The 13,301-nt window shown below is 43.3% G+C and overlaps 1 protein-coding gene across 6 annotated transcripts in view; it reads right to left on the bottom strand.

Annotated features, from left to right (window-relative positions):
• Positions 1-13,301, bottom strand: part of zswim5 (zinc finger, SWIM-type containing 5) — a 269,540-nt gene that overhangs the window by 3,896 nt on the left and 252,343 nt on the right. For all 6 annotated transcript variants that reach the window (XM_087990545.1, XM_087990543.1, XM_087990544.1 and 3 more), the window contains 2 exons: positions 13,016-13,179; positions 247-328 (listed from right to left, as the gene is read on the bottom strand). In XM_087990545.1, the coding sequence (XP_087846671.1) occupies positions 247-328; positions 13,016-13,179 (246 nt within the window). The remainder of the gene's footprint in view (positions 1-246; positions 329-13,015; positions 13,180-13,301) is intronic.

Here is a 13,301-nt window from a genome sequence, read left to right on the forward strand (position 1 = left end):
TGATTTTATAAACCTCTCCAAGGTCACCCCTCAGCCTCCGAGGCTCCAGAGAAAACAGCCCTAGCCTATTCAACCTCTCCCAATAGCTCCAATCCTCCAACCCTGGCAACATCCTCGTAAATCTTTACTGCAATTTCTCGTACTTCTTCAGAAATCTGTACTACTCTGAGATAAAGTGAATATAGTTTGACAAAGCATTTTAAGACAAGTTTTGAAATATTTATTGTAATGATTTCAGTTGCATACCAACTTCTGTAGCACAGGTCACCAACCATCGCACCATTTCCCTGCGCCTCCAATTCAGGGTTGACAAGGTCATGCGCATCACCTGCATGGAAACCAGACGAATTAGATCATTCCTCTTTCAGTCCTTTCCCAGCAACTCCAATCCCAAGCATTGTTCTCAGCATTAGATTAGAGGCAGAAACATGCATCACATCTTCAACACTCTAGTATGGTATCTGAGGACAGAGTTTAACCCCTTCCTCAAATCTTCCAGCACTGGCGAAATGAGGGGAGAAAAACATTGTTTGCAATCTGCTCTGATTATCCACCATCTTCATGAGGAGAAGAGATAACAATTGTCCAATATCGTTGGGAGAGCTACGGAATGTGGACTGTTAATTATAGGATAATGTATTGATCATATACTTCATTTTATACAAAGATACATTAAGGCTATTTTGTATAATGCAGAAATTACTGCTTTATGAACAGTGTTTGCATTTTCAATTTTTTGTTATTTTTTTCCCCTCTCCCTCAATTCACCCTTTCCTCAGGAAGAGAGTTCATGCCAGAACACAGTTCTCCAGTGTTTACAGACTTCTGGTGTCTCACCTGCTGAACCATATTACAATTAAACTTAGTGAGTGAGTGTTGGAAGATTGTACCAGCCGGGATAAAGATCATTGATGAGACTAATCTATGCTTTTATTTTCTGAAGGGCAAGTATTAGTCCTTTTTTCTGTTGACATAATCTATTAAAATATCTTATTAACACTGTCATTTTTTTGCTATGCAACAAATGGAATGTACAAAGCCACTGAAAGATACCCGATGAGTTGGTCCATAACTCCATTTAGTTTCCATACTTATTCTGCAGAAGATGGAGAAAACAGCTTGCTCATTCCCACTCCTCCTGAGAAAGTGATGGTGAGCCACCTTCTGCAGAATCCACTGCAGTTTCTCTTGTGTTGGTACAGCCACCGTGTTAATAAGGAAGTGTTATTATTTATCCAGAACTTTGACCCATTGCAGATGATGGTGTTCCCAGGTATCTGCTGCTTTCGTCCTTCTACATGGCAGAAGTTTCAGATTTGGCTTAGATGAGTTGCTGCAGTGCATGTTGTAAATAGTACACATTGCTGCCATTGTACATCAGCAATGGAGGGAGAGAATATTGAAATGGTGAATAGGATGTCACTCAAGTTGGCTGCTTTACCTTGAATGCTGTTGAGCCTCAAGTGTTTTTGGAGCTACACTCATCCATGCACATGTAGAGTATTCCACCACATTTCCTGACTTGTGTTTTGAAGATGGTGAGCAGGCTTTGGGATTTGATTTGATGTAATTAATTTTTGTCACATGTACCTATGTACAGTGAAAAGTTTTGTTTTATGAGCAATACAGGCAGATCATAACATGCAAGGACATACCGACCATAGAGTGTTTAGACAGAGTGGGGCATACAAGGTTACGGCTGCACAGGAGGTAGACAAAAGCAAGATCAACATTAGATTTGAAATTAGAGAGGTCCATTCATCAGTCTAATAACAGCAGGGAAGAAGCTGCTCTTGAATCTGTTGGTGCGTGTGTTCAAGCTTCTGTAACTTCAGTCAGATGGAAAAGGTTGGAAGAAAGTATTACCAAGGTGGGAGGGGTTTTTGATGATGTTGGCAGCCTTTCTGCGGCATTGAGAAGTGTGGATGGAGTCCATGGGAGGTTGGCTTCCGTGATAGTCTGGGCTGTGCACACAACTTTCTGTAGTTTCTTACAGTGCTGGGCAAAGCAGTTGCTATACCAAGCCATTATGCACTCAGATAGAATGCTTTCTATGGTGCATCTGTAAATGTTGGTGAGGATCCGAATGGACATGTCCTAAGTCTCCTGAGGAAGAAGAGGTGTTGTGCCTTCTTGACCATCACATCTATGTGAGAGGTCCAGGACAGGTGGTTGGTTATTGTCACTCCTAGGAACTTGATGCTCTTCATCTCCACTCTGTTGATGTAGATAGGAGCATGTCCTCCTCCTTTCTTCCTGAAGTCAATGATCAGTACTTTAGTTTTTGCTGATATTAAGGGAGAGATTGTCATCATTGCACCATGATACCAAGCCCTCTACCTCCTTCCTGTATTCTGACTCATCATTGTTTGATACCCAGCCTTCGACAGTGATGTCATCAACAAACTTGCAGATGTCATTCATACAAAGTGTACAGGGAATAACAGTAAGGGGCTGAGTACAAATCCTTGTGGGGCACCAGTGTTGAGAATGATCATGGAGGAAATACTGTTGTCTGTCTTCACTGATTGCGGTCTGTGGGTAAGGAAGCTGAGAATCTAGTTTGAATTAGATTACCTACAGTGTGGAAACAGGCCCTTCGGCCCAACAAGTCCACACCGACCCGCCGAAGTGTAACCCACCCAGACCCATTCTCCTACATTTACCCCTTACCTAACACTACGGGCAATTTAGCGTGGCCAATTCACCTAACCTGCACATTTTTGGATTGTGGGAGGAAACCGGAGCACCCGGAGGAAACCCACGCAGTCACGGGGAGAATGTGCAAACTCCACACAGTCAGTCGCCTGAGGCGGGAATTGAACCCGGGTCTCTGGCGCTGTGAGGCTGCAGTGGGTGGAGGCTGAAACATAGGTCTCGGAGTTTGGAGATTAGTCTGGAGGGGATTACAGTTTTGAAGGTGGAACTGTCGTCAATAAGTAGGTGCCTGACATGGGTATCCTTGTTATCCAGATGTTCCAGGGATGAGTGTACAGCTAGGGAAATGGCAACCCCTGTGGAGCTGTTTCACTGGTAGGCAATTTACAGGGGAATGGGGTAGGCTGGGACACTAGACCGGATGTGGGCCATGACCAGCTTCTTGAAGCACTTCATGATTATGGAGGTCAAAACCACTAGGTGGTAGTGGTTGAGGCACATTGCATATGTTTTCTTTGGTACTGGGATGATGGTGGTCTTCTTGAAGCATGTAGGAACTATAGAGTTTAGCAAGGAGAGGTTAACAATGTCAGCAAATATTTCTGTCAGCTGGATTGCACAGAATCTCGTTTTGCGGTTGGGGACTCTGTCTAGGCCAGTCACTTTCCTTGGACTTACTCTCAAGCAGACCGATCTGACAGCAGTGACAGAGGGAACAAGTGTGACTGGGGCTGTCAGGGCAGGTGACACCACGTCACTGGCATTCTGCTTGAACCAAGCACAGAAAGCATCAGGGAGGGATGTCTTTTTCCACTATTTAGCTCAACTTCATTTTGTGTTGTGTAGGACTTGCCACGGGCGGTGGCTGTCTGTGTAGTTGGATTGGGCCTCGAACTTGGTTTAGTACTGTCTCTTGGTATCTTTAATGGCCTCGTGGAGATCATATCCGGAATTCCTGTAAAGGTCTAGGTCATCCGACTTAATTCCTGCACGCCTGGTCTTCAGTAGGCAGCAGATTCAGCAATTGAGTTATCTGCTGCTGCTGAATTTCTCGCCTCTGACCTGCTTTGAAAGCCACAGAATTTATACGGTGAGTCCTATTCAATTCCTGTTAATGATAACCCCCAGGATGTTGATAGTTGAGTATTCAGTGATGTAATGCTATCAAATGTCAAATGATGATACTTAGCTTCTCTCTTGCTGGGGATGCTCATTGTTTACCACTTAGCCCAAGTCTAAATGTAATCCAGTGCACATTGATGTGGACTGCTTCAGTATTGGAAAATTCACGCATGTTGCTGAACATTTTACAATCATCCATGAACATCCCTACTTCTGACCTTATAATGAAAGGAAGGTAATTGATGAAGCAGCTGAATATGGTTGTGCCATACACATGACCCTGAAGAACTTTACTGCTGATGCCCTGGTACTGATGATTGACCTTGAAAACCAGAACTATTTTGTTTGTGCTGAGTATGACTCCAATCGGTGGATAGTTTCTCCCCAGTTTCCACTGACGTCAGTTTTACTCGGTTCCTTGATGCCAGTCACTCAAGTGATGCTTTAATGTCAAGGGCATTAATCAACAATATCTCTCATGTCACCTCGAGTTCAGTACTTTTGTCCATGCTTGGACAAAGGCTGTAATGAGATTAACAGCCAAGAACATCATAAGGAACATAGAAAATAGAACAATACAGCACAGAACAGGCCCTTCGGCCCACGATGTTGTGCTGAACATTTATCCTAGCTTAAGCACCTATCCATGTACCTATCCAATTGCTGCTTAAAGATCACCAATGATTCTGACTCTGCCCCTCCCACAGGCAGCGCATTCCATGCCCCCACCACTCTCTGGGTAAAGAACCTACCCCTGACATCCCCCCTTTACCTTCCACCCTTCACCCTAAATTTATGTCCCCTTGTAACACTCTGTTGTACCCGGGGAGAAAGTCTCTGACTGTCTACTCTATCTATTCCCCTGATCATCTTATAAACCTCTATCAAGTCACCCCTCATCCTTCGGCGTTCTAATGAGAAAAGGCCTAGCACTCTCAACCTATCCTCGTACGACCTATTCTCCATTCCAGGCAACATCCTGGTAAATCTCCTCTGCACCCTCTCCAAAGCTTCCACATCTTTCCTAAAATGAGGCGACCAGAAATGCACACAGTACTCCAAAGTCCTATACAGCTGCAACATCACCTCACGACTCTTGAATTCAATCCCTCTGCTAATGAACGCTAATACACCATAGGCCTTCTTACAAGCTCTATCCACCTGAGTGGCAACTTTCAAAGATCTATGAACATAGACCCCAAGATCCCTCTGCTCCTCCACCTTACTAAGAACCCTACTGTTAACTCTGTACTCTGCATTCTTAATTGTCCTTCCAAAATGGACAACCTCACACTTGACAGGGTTGAACTCCATCTGCCACTCCTCAGCCCAGCTCTGCATCATATCTAAGTCCCTTTGCAGCCGACAACAGCCCTCCTCACTATCCACAACTCCACCAATCTTCGTATCGTCTGCAAATTTACTGACCCACCCTTTGACTCCCTCATCCAAGTCATTAATAAAAATTACAAACAGCAGAGGACTCAGAACTGATCCCTGCGGAACTCCACTTGTAACTGGGCTCCAGGCTGAATATTTACCATCTACCACCACTCTGACTTCGACCGGTTAGCCAGTTCTCTATCCAACTGGCCAAACTTCCCACTATCCCATGTCTCCTGACTTTCCGCATAAGCCTACCATGGGGAACCTTATCAAATGCCTTACTAAAATCCATGTACACTACATCCACTGCTCTACCCTCATCCACATGCTTGGTCACCTCCTCAAAGAATTCAATAAAACTTGTAAGGCAAGACCTACCCTTCACAAATCCGTGCTGGCTGTCCCTAATCAAGCAGTGTCTTTCCAGATACTCATAAATCCTATCCCTCAGTACCCTTTCCATTACTTTGCCTACCACCGAAGTAAGACTAACTGGCCTGTAATTCCCAGGGTTATCCCTATTCCCTTTTTTGAACAGGGGCACAACATTCGCCACTCTCCAGTCCCCTGGCACCATCCCCATTGACAGTGAAGACGAAAAGATCATTGCCAATGGTTCTGCAATTTCCTCTCTTGCTTCCCACATAATCCTAGGATATATCCCGTCAGGCCCGGAGGACTTGTCTATCCTCAAGTTTTTCAAAATGCCTATCCTCAAGTTTTTCTTCCTTCCTAACAAGTATCTCCTCTAGCTTACCAGTCCGTTTCATACTCTCCTCTTCAACAATACGGTCCCTCTCATTTGTAAATACTGAAGAAAAGTACTCATTCAAAATCTCTCCTATCTCTTCCGACTCAATACACAGTCTCCCACTACTGTCCTTGATTGGACCTACCCTCGTTCTCGTCATTCTCATGTTTCTCACCTACGCATAAAAGGCCTTGGGGTTATCCTTGATCCTACCCGCCAAAGATTTTTCATGCCCTCTCTTAGCTCTCCTAATCCCTTTCTTGAGCTCCCTCCTGGCTAACCTGTATCCCTCCAACGCTCTGTCTGAACCTTGTTTCCTTAACCTTATGTATGCCTCCTTCTTCCTTCTTACAAGACATTCAACCTCCCTCGTCAACCAAGGTTCTCTCACACGACCATCTCTTTCCTGCCTGACAGGTACATACATATCAAGGACACGTCGTATCTGTTCATCATTCAGAAAATTCATCATTCAGAAAATCACCCCTAATCAAACCACTTAGTACTTTGAGGTACAGCCAATTAGCTCCACTATGTTCCCTGACTGATTTTCTCCTTTTTTTAAAATTGTGCATGATGGTTGCAATCTTCTGGAGCTACCATGAATGCATCTCATATTCCAACTAAACAAAATTGAAAGATTACATAAACACAAATAACTGTGGATGCTGGAAACCTGACATAAAAAGAGTGCAGGAAAAACACAGCAGATCTGGCAGCATTTATTGAGAGAAAAACAGAATAAATGTTTTGAGTCCAGTGACCCTTCATCAGAACCGATGATAACTGGGAAAGGTTCGTATTTAGGCTGGTGACAGATGGTGAGGGCAAGGAAATAGAGTAGATTTGGCCATGGGTACCCACATGGGCTCCAGTTTTGCCCGTTTTCTCTGTGGGTCCCGTGGAACGTTTCTTGTTCCAGTCCTAACAGGTCCCTCCACATAAATCTTTCTCTGGTACGTTCATAACATGATTCATGCTGCTTCCCTCTCTCTTGATCGGAATTGGAAGATTTATCAATTTTGCTTCCCGCTCTCACCTTCACCTGGTCCATCTCTGACTTCTCTCTTCACTTCTTTGATATCTCTGTTTCCATTTCTGGTGATAAACTGGCCACCAATAACCATTACAAACGTACTGACTCCCACAGTTCCTTTGAACATCCAGCCTTACACCCTGCTTCCTGCAAGGACTCTATCCCATTCTCCCAGTTTCTCTGTCTCTGTCACATATATTCTGAATATACCACCTTGGTGGTGGGAGGAGGGTCTTAGAAATGTCCATATTTGTCCTCAATTGAGGGTCTTTAGCTGTGTCTGTCAGATTTCCCACAGTTTGGCTCTCACTTGTTCTCTTCCCTCCCACACAATGATAGAGACTCCCGGTCCTCACCTTCTATCCCACTAACATCCACATCCACAGGATCTTAAGATGCTATTTCCACCACTTCCACCAGGATACCACCGCCAGACAGACATTCCTCTCTCTTCCCTTGTCAGCGTTCCACAGGGACCATACTGTCCACTCTCAACATCTCCCCACACCTCCACAAAACCTTCCCATGCAATCACAGAAGGTGCAACACTTGCCCATTTACATCTTCTCTCTTCATTATCCAAGGCCTTGACAATGCTTTTCACTGTGCCTCAATACATGTGACAATAAATTCAATTTAATTCAATTCAATACCTTCCAGGTGAAGTAGCAATTTACCTACACTTCATTCAATTTAGTCCGCTGTATTTGATGATCATAAAGTAGTCTCCTCTACACTAGTGAACATAAACTGTAACCACTTTGCCAAACACCTATGCTAAATCTATAAAAATATCCCTGAGTTCTCAGTTGCTTGCCACTTCAGTACACCACTGTGTTCCCATACCAACATTTCTGTCTCAGGCCCGCTACATTGCTCCAGTGTGGTTCAATGCAAGCTGGAGGAACAGCACCTTATCAATCCAGGCACCATACAGCTTTCAGCATTCAACATTAAGTTTAACAATTTCAAAATGTGATCATACTCCTCTGTGACGGTGACCTTTGACCCACACGCTGCATTATTTAGATTGCTCCCTGCACAGATGAGCCATTTTTTAAAAGTACATTTCCATTAATGCCCTTAATAGTATTTATCTCTGTCTCTCTCTCTCTCTCCCTCTCTCATGTAATCATCAGCTATTTCTTTGTTTGCCTATTGTCTATCTTCTCTCTCTGGGATCCATCTCCATGCACTATTTACTGTCGCCATCCCATCATCAGCACAAATACCACCTTTTCCCAGGGTCACTGGACTAAAAACATTAATCCTATTTTTCTCAAGTGATACTGCCAGATCTGCTGTGTTTCTCCAGAACTTTGTTCTTGAAAGATTACATGTTGGTGTTACAGCTCAAAAACACAGTGTCTCCACTAATGACCTCTCCACCCTCTTATTGTATCTCATACAATTACTGGATCTCTTATGACCTGATGCCTCATTCCTGGCAAGAGAAAACTGGGTTCATTAGTTTCACCTCTGCAGATCAAGTCACTTTCCATTTCACAATTCAGATAAATGCCAATCAGTCAGACTTCCGATGCTTCAAATCAACACTCTCTCATTGTTCCTGACTCATGCAAGGCACTAAATGGGCTTTTGGTGCAAAGTGATACATATTGTAGCTCTGCTAAAGCTCTTCTTTTCAATGGAAAAGTGTCCTTAGATTCCCCCTTTCACCAACAGTTACCTTCTGTTTCAAGCTTCTCACCAGATCTTTCAGAATACTAGACTAGAAGCAGCAATCAATTTTCATAAAGTAGACCATAAGATATAGGAGCACAATTAGGTCATTTGTCCAATCAAGTCTGCTTCACCATTCAATCATGGCTGACACCTTTCTAAACCCCATTCTGCTGCCTTCTCCTCATAATCCTTGATCCTCTGACTAATCAAGACCAGATCTCGGTCTTATTCAATTGGCCTCCACAGTCTTCTGCAGCAATGGGTTCCACAGTTTCACCATTCTCTGAATAAAGAAATTGCTCTTCATCTCGTTTCTAAAAGGTGGTCCCTTCATTCTGAGGGTGTGTCCTCTGCATCTAATCTCGCCTACTGGTGAAAACATCTTCTCCATGTCCACTCTATGCACCCTTTCAGTATTCTGTTTCAATAAGATCTCCCCTCATCCTTCTAAACTTCATTAAGTATAGACCCAGAGTGCTCAACCACTCCTCATATGACAAGCCCTTCATTCCCAGAATCATTCCTGTGAACCTCCTCTCAACCCTAAGGCCAGCACATCCTTCCTTAGGTACGGGACCCAAAACTGCTCACAATATTTCAAATGCAGCCTGACCAGAGCCTTATATAGCCCAGATTGCATGCTGCAACATTTTGCCATTCAAGTAATAATCCTTTTTACTGTTACTCCTACCAAAATGGATGGTTTCACACTTACTAACATTGTATTCCATCTGCCAGACCTTTGCCCACTCACTCAAAGTATCTATGTTCCTCTTAACACTTTGCTTTGCCACTCATCTTAGTGTCACCTGCAAACTTTGACACACTACCTGTGGCCCCCAACTCCAAATCATCTATATAGATTGTGAATAATTGCGGTCCCAACACCAATCCCTGAGTCACTGATTGCCAGCCAGAATAGCACTCATTTATCCCTACTCTTTGCTTCCTGTTAGTCAACCAATCATCTATCCAGGCTAATATTTTACTCGTAATGCCATGCATCTTTATCTTATGCAGCAGCGTCATGTGCGGCACCTTGTCCAAGGCCTTTTCGAAATCTAGGTACATTACATCCACTGGGTCCCCATTGTCCGCCTTGCTCATAATGTCTTCATAAAATTCCAAAAGATTTGTTAAGCATGAGCTACCCTTCATGAACCCATGCTGCAGCTGCCCAACGGGACAATTTCTGTCGAGATGCCTTGCTATTTCTTCCTTGATGATAGACTCAAGCATCTTCTGCACTACAGAGATTAAGCTCACTGGTCTACATGTCCCCATATTTTGTCTACCTCCCTTTTTAAACAGTGGCGTCACATATACTGTTTTCCAATCTGCAGGAACTGCCCCAGAGTCCAGCGACTTTTGGAAAATTACCCCCAAAGAACTTGCTATTTCACCCGCCATCTCTTTTAGTACTTCAGGATACATTCTATCAGGGCCGGGAGACTTGTCTATCCTTAGTTCCATTAGCTTGTCCAACACTATCTCCTCCGTAATAATGATTGTTTCCAGGTCCTCACTTACCTTTGTCTCTTTGACAGTTATTATATTATTAGTGTCCTCCACTGAGAAGACCGATACAAAATACCTGTTCAATGCCTTGGCCAATTCATCATATTCCATAACTAAATCCCCTTTCTCATTCTCTAAAGGACCAATGTTTACTTTAACCACTCTTTTTTTGTTTTATATATTTAGAGAAACTTTTGCTAAGGGTCTTTATATTCTGTGTGGGATTTTTTTCTCACATTCTATCTTACTTTTCTGTATAGCTCTTTTTGTGGTTTTCTATTGACCTTTAAAGTTTTCCAAATCTTCTAGTTTCATGCTGTTTTTGGCCAATGTGTATGCCTTCTCTTTCAATTTGATAGCCTCCCTTATTTCCTTAGACATCCAAGGCAGTTTTACCCCTTTTCTTACACTGGTATATACTTTTGCTGAGCACTTTGAAAAATTTCTTTGGAAGTCCTCCATTGCTTGTCAACTGTCCCACCATAAAATTTTTGTTTCCAGTCTACTTTAGCCAAGTCCTCCCTCATTGTATTGTAGTCTCCCTTGTTTAAGCACAGGACCCTGCTACTGGATTTTATCTTTACACTCTCCATCTGTATTCTAAACTCAACTACACTGTGATTGCTCCTTCCAAAAGGATTGCTCACTATGAAGTCATTAATTATTCCTGTCTCAGTACACAGGACCAGATCTAGGATAGCTTGCTCCCTCGTCAGTTCCATTACATACTGTTCAAGAAAACTATCACGGATACACTCAACAATCTCTCCTCCTCTAGGCTACCCTGACCAAGCTAGTTCAACCAATCGACATGTTAATTAAATCCCCCATGATAATTGGCGTACCATTTTTACAAGCATTTGTTATTTCTTTGTTTATGCCCGCCCCCAATGTGATGTTATTATTTGGTGGCCTATAAACTACACCTATCAATGACTACACCTATCAAACATCTCTAATAATATCCTGGATATTTAACTCCCGGTGGTGACCATCCTGTAACCATGTCTCCATAATGGCTACTAAATCATATTAATTCGCCATGATTTGTCCGTTACCTCATCAATCTTGTTATGAATGCTACGAGCATTCAGGTAAAGTGGCCTTATGATTTCTTACCCTCATGATTTCAAACATCTCCAATAATATCACCTGAGTTATCCTTCCTTTTTACTTCTTTCATAGTCTTCCTTGAACTTAAACCCTCCTGCAGGCATACTAACCTGCTGCTTAACCTTTTATTACCATCATACTTCCTGTTGTTTTCCCTTTCCCTTCCCCCTGACTCACTAGTTTAAAGACCTAGTGACCACCCTATTGATCCTTTTCGCTTGACCAGATTGTTCCAGATTGGTTCAGGTGGAGACCATCCCATCAGTACAGATTCCCCCAGTTCCAAAACTGATGCCAATGCCCCATGAAATGGAATCCCTCTTTCCCACAACACTCCCTTAGCCACGCATTTACTTCCCTAATTTTCTTAACCCTAAGCCAATTGGCATGTGGTTCGGGCAGTAATTTGGAGATTATGACCCTCGAGGACCTGTTCCTTAATTTTGTCCTAGTGCTTGACAATCCCCAAACAGGTCCTCCTTCCTAGCCTGGCCTATGTTATTTGTCCCAATGTGGACCACAACAACTGGATCCTCCCCCTCCCGCAACAATATTCTTTCAAGCCAGTCAGAGTTGTCCTGCACCCTGGCACCAGGCAGACAAAACACCATGCGGGTCTCCCGATCTGGCTTGCAAAGGATACTATCTGTTCCCCTAATTATAGAATCCCCGATAACAACTTTTTGCTCCCCCCTCTTGAATGGCCTCCTGAACCATGGTGCCTTGGTCAGCTGGCTCATCCTGTCGACAGCCCTTTTCCTCATCCACACAGGGAGCAAGCATCTCATACTTGTTGGATATGGTCAAAAGCTGAGGCTTGTCCACTCCTGAACTCAGGATCCCTCTCCCTGCCTCACTTACAGTCACACCCTGTTGTCCCTGATCACAGACTGAATTTGAATTACTTAATCTCCCAGGTGTGACTGCCTCCTGAAACAAAGTGTCCAGGTAACTCTCCCCCTCCCGGATGTGCCACAGTGTTTGAAACTCAGATTCCGGAGTTCCTCCAGCAACCAACACTTGCTGCAAATGTGGTCACTGCTGTTCACAATGGGGATCAGCCAGCTCCCACATTGTGCAGCTACAGCACATCACCTGCCCAGCCATCTCTACTTAGTTAGTTACTTTATATAAATTCATGAGTTAAATAATTTCTAATAATTCTCTGCTATACTCCTTTTCAAATAACCAAATAATAAACAAAAAGAGAAAAAAAGTAAATTTTTAACCAATCGCATGATATAAAAAGAAATAGAACAAACTTTACCTTATCAACAAGCTACAGAGTCTTTTTTTTTTAGTTAAAGGAGGAGGGCAGATGGGAGACACTACATGTGTATTGTCTCTGGATCAGCCGCTGCCCAAATACATCAATGGTTACCAATGATTGAGGACAGGCTAACTGGCCTATAATTTCCTGTCTTCTGCTCTCCTCTCTTCTTAAACAGGGGTGTTACATTAGCCATTTTCCAGTCCTCTGGAAACTCCCTTACCTCAGTGATTCCTGGAAGGTCACACCAACGCCTCCACAATCTCCTCCAGAACCATGAAGTGTAGTCCATCCATTCTGGGTGATTTATCCACCTTCATTTTCAGGTCTCTACCATTGCTTCCTGATACATGCCTTGGAACATTTTTCTCCTTACTTTGTTGTAAGCAGAAGATGGCACTGACTGTGTTTCCCCACAAAAGTCTGGCTTAGATTGGGTTTGGTTACTTCAGTGGAATAAATGCATTGCTCTTACCTGTAACCCAAGTTCCAGAGCCACATTGAGAAGTGTAATATCTGGTGGAATGTCAGCTGGTGTAGCTATTTTAAATGCATCCTGGGCGAGTTTGAATATGAGGGAGGAGGAGTGAATGTTCTTCCGAATAGCTTCCAGGACAGTTCGCAACCGTAGCATATCTCCTGCGATTAATCAGAAGGAGTAATTTAGATCCTATTGATTTACCAGTTTGGACCTTACACATTAGTCTGTAACAAGGTAAATGCTATTAATCTAGGCTACTGAGAAACCTTCAAGAAAGGAG

This window comes from Chiloscyllium plagiosum, unplaced genomic scaffold, assembly GCF_037043375.1.
Source record: "Chiloscyllium plagiosum isolate Xiang-an unplaced genomic scaffold, Cpla_swu_hap1 HiC_scaffold_9, whole genome shotgun sequence".
Lineage (NCBI taxonomy): Eukaryota > Metazoa > Chordata > Chondrichthyes > Orectolobiformes > Hemiscylliidae > Chiloscyllium > Chiloscyllium plagiosum.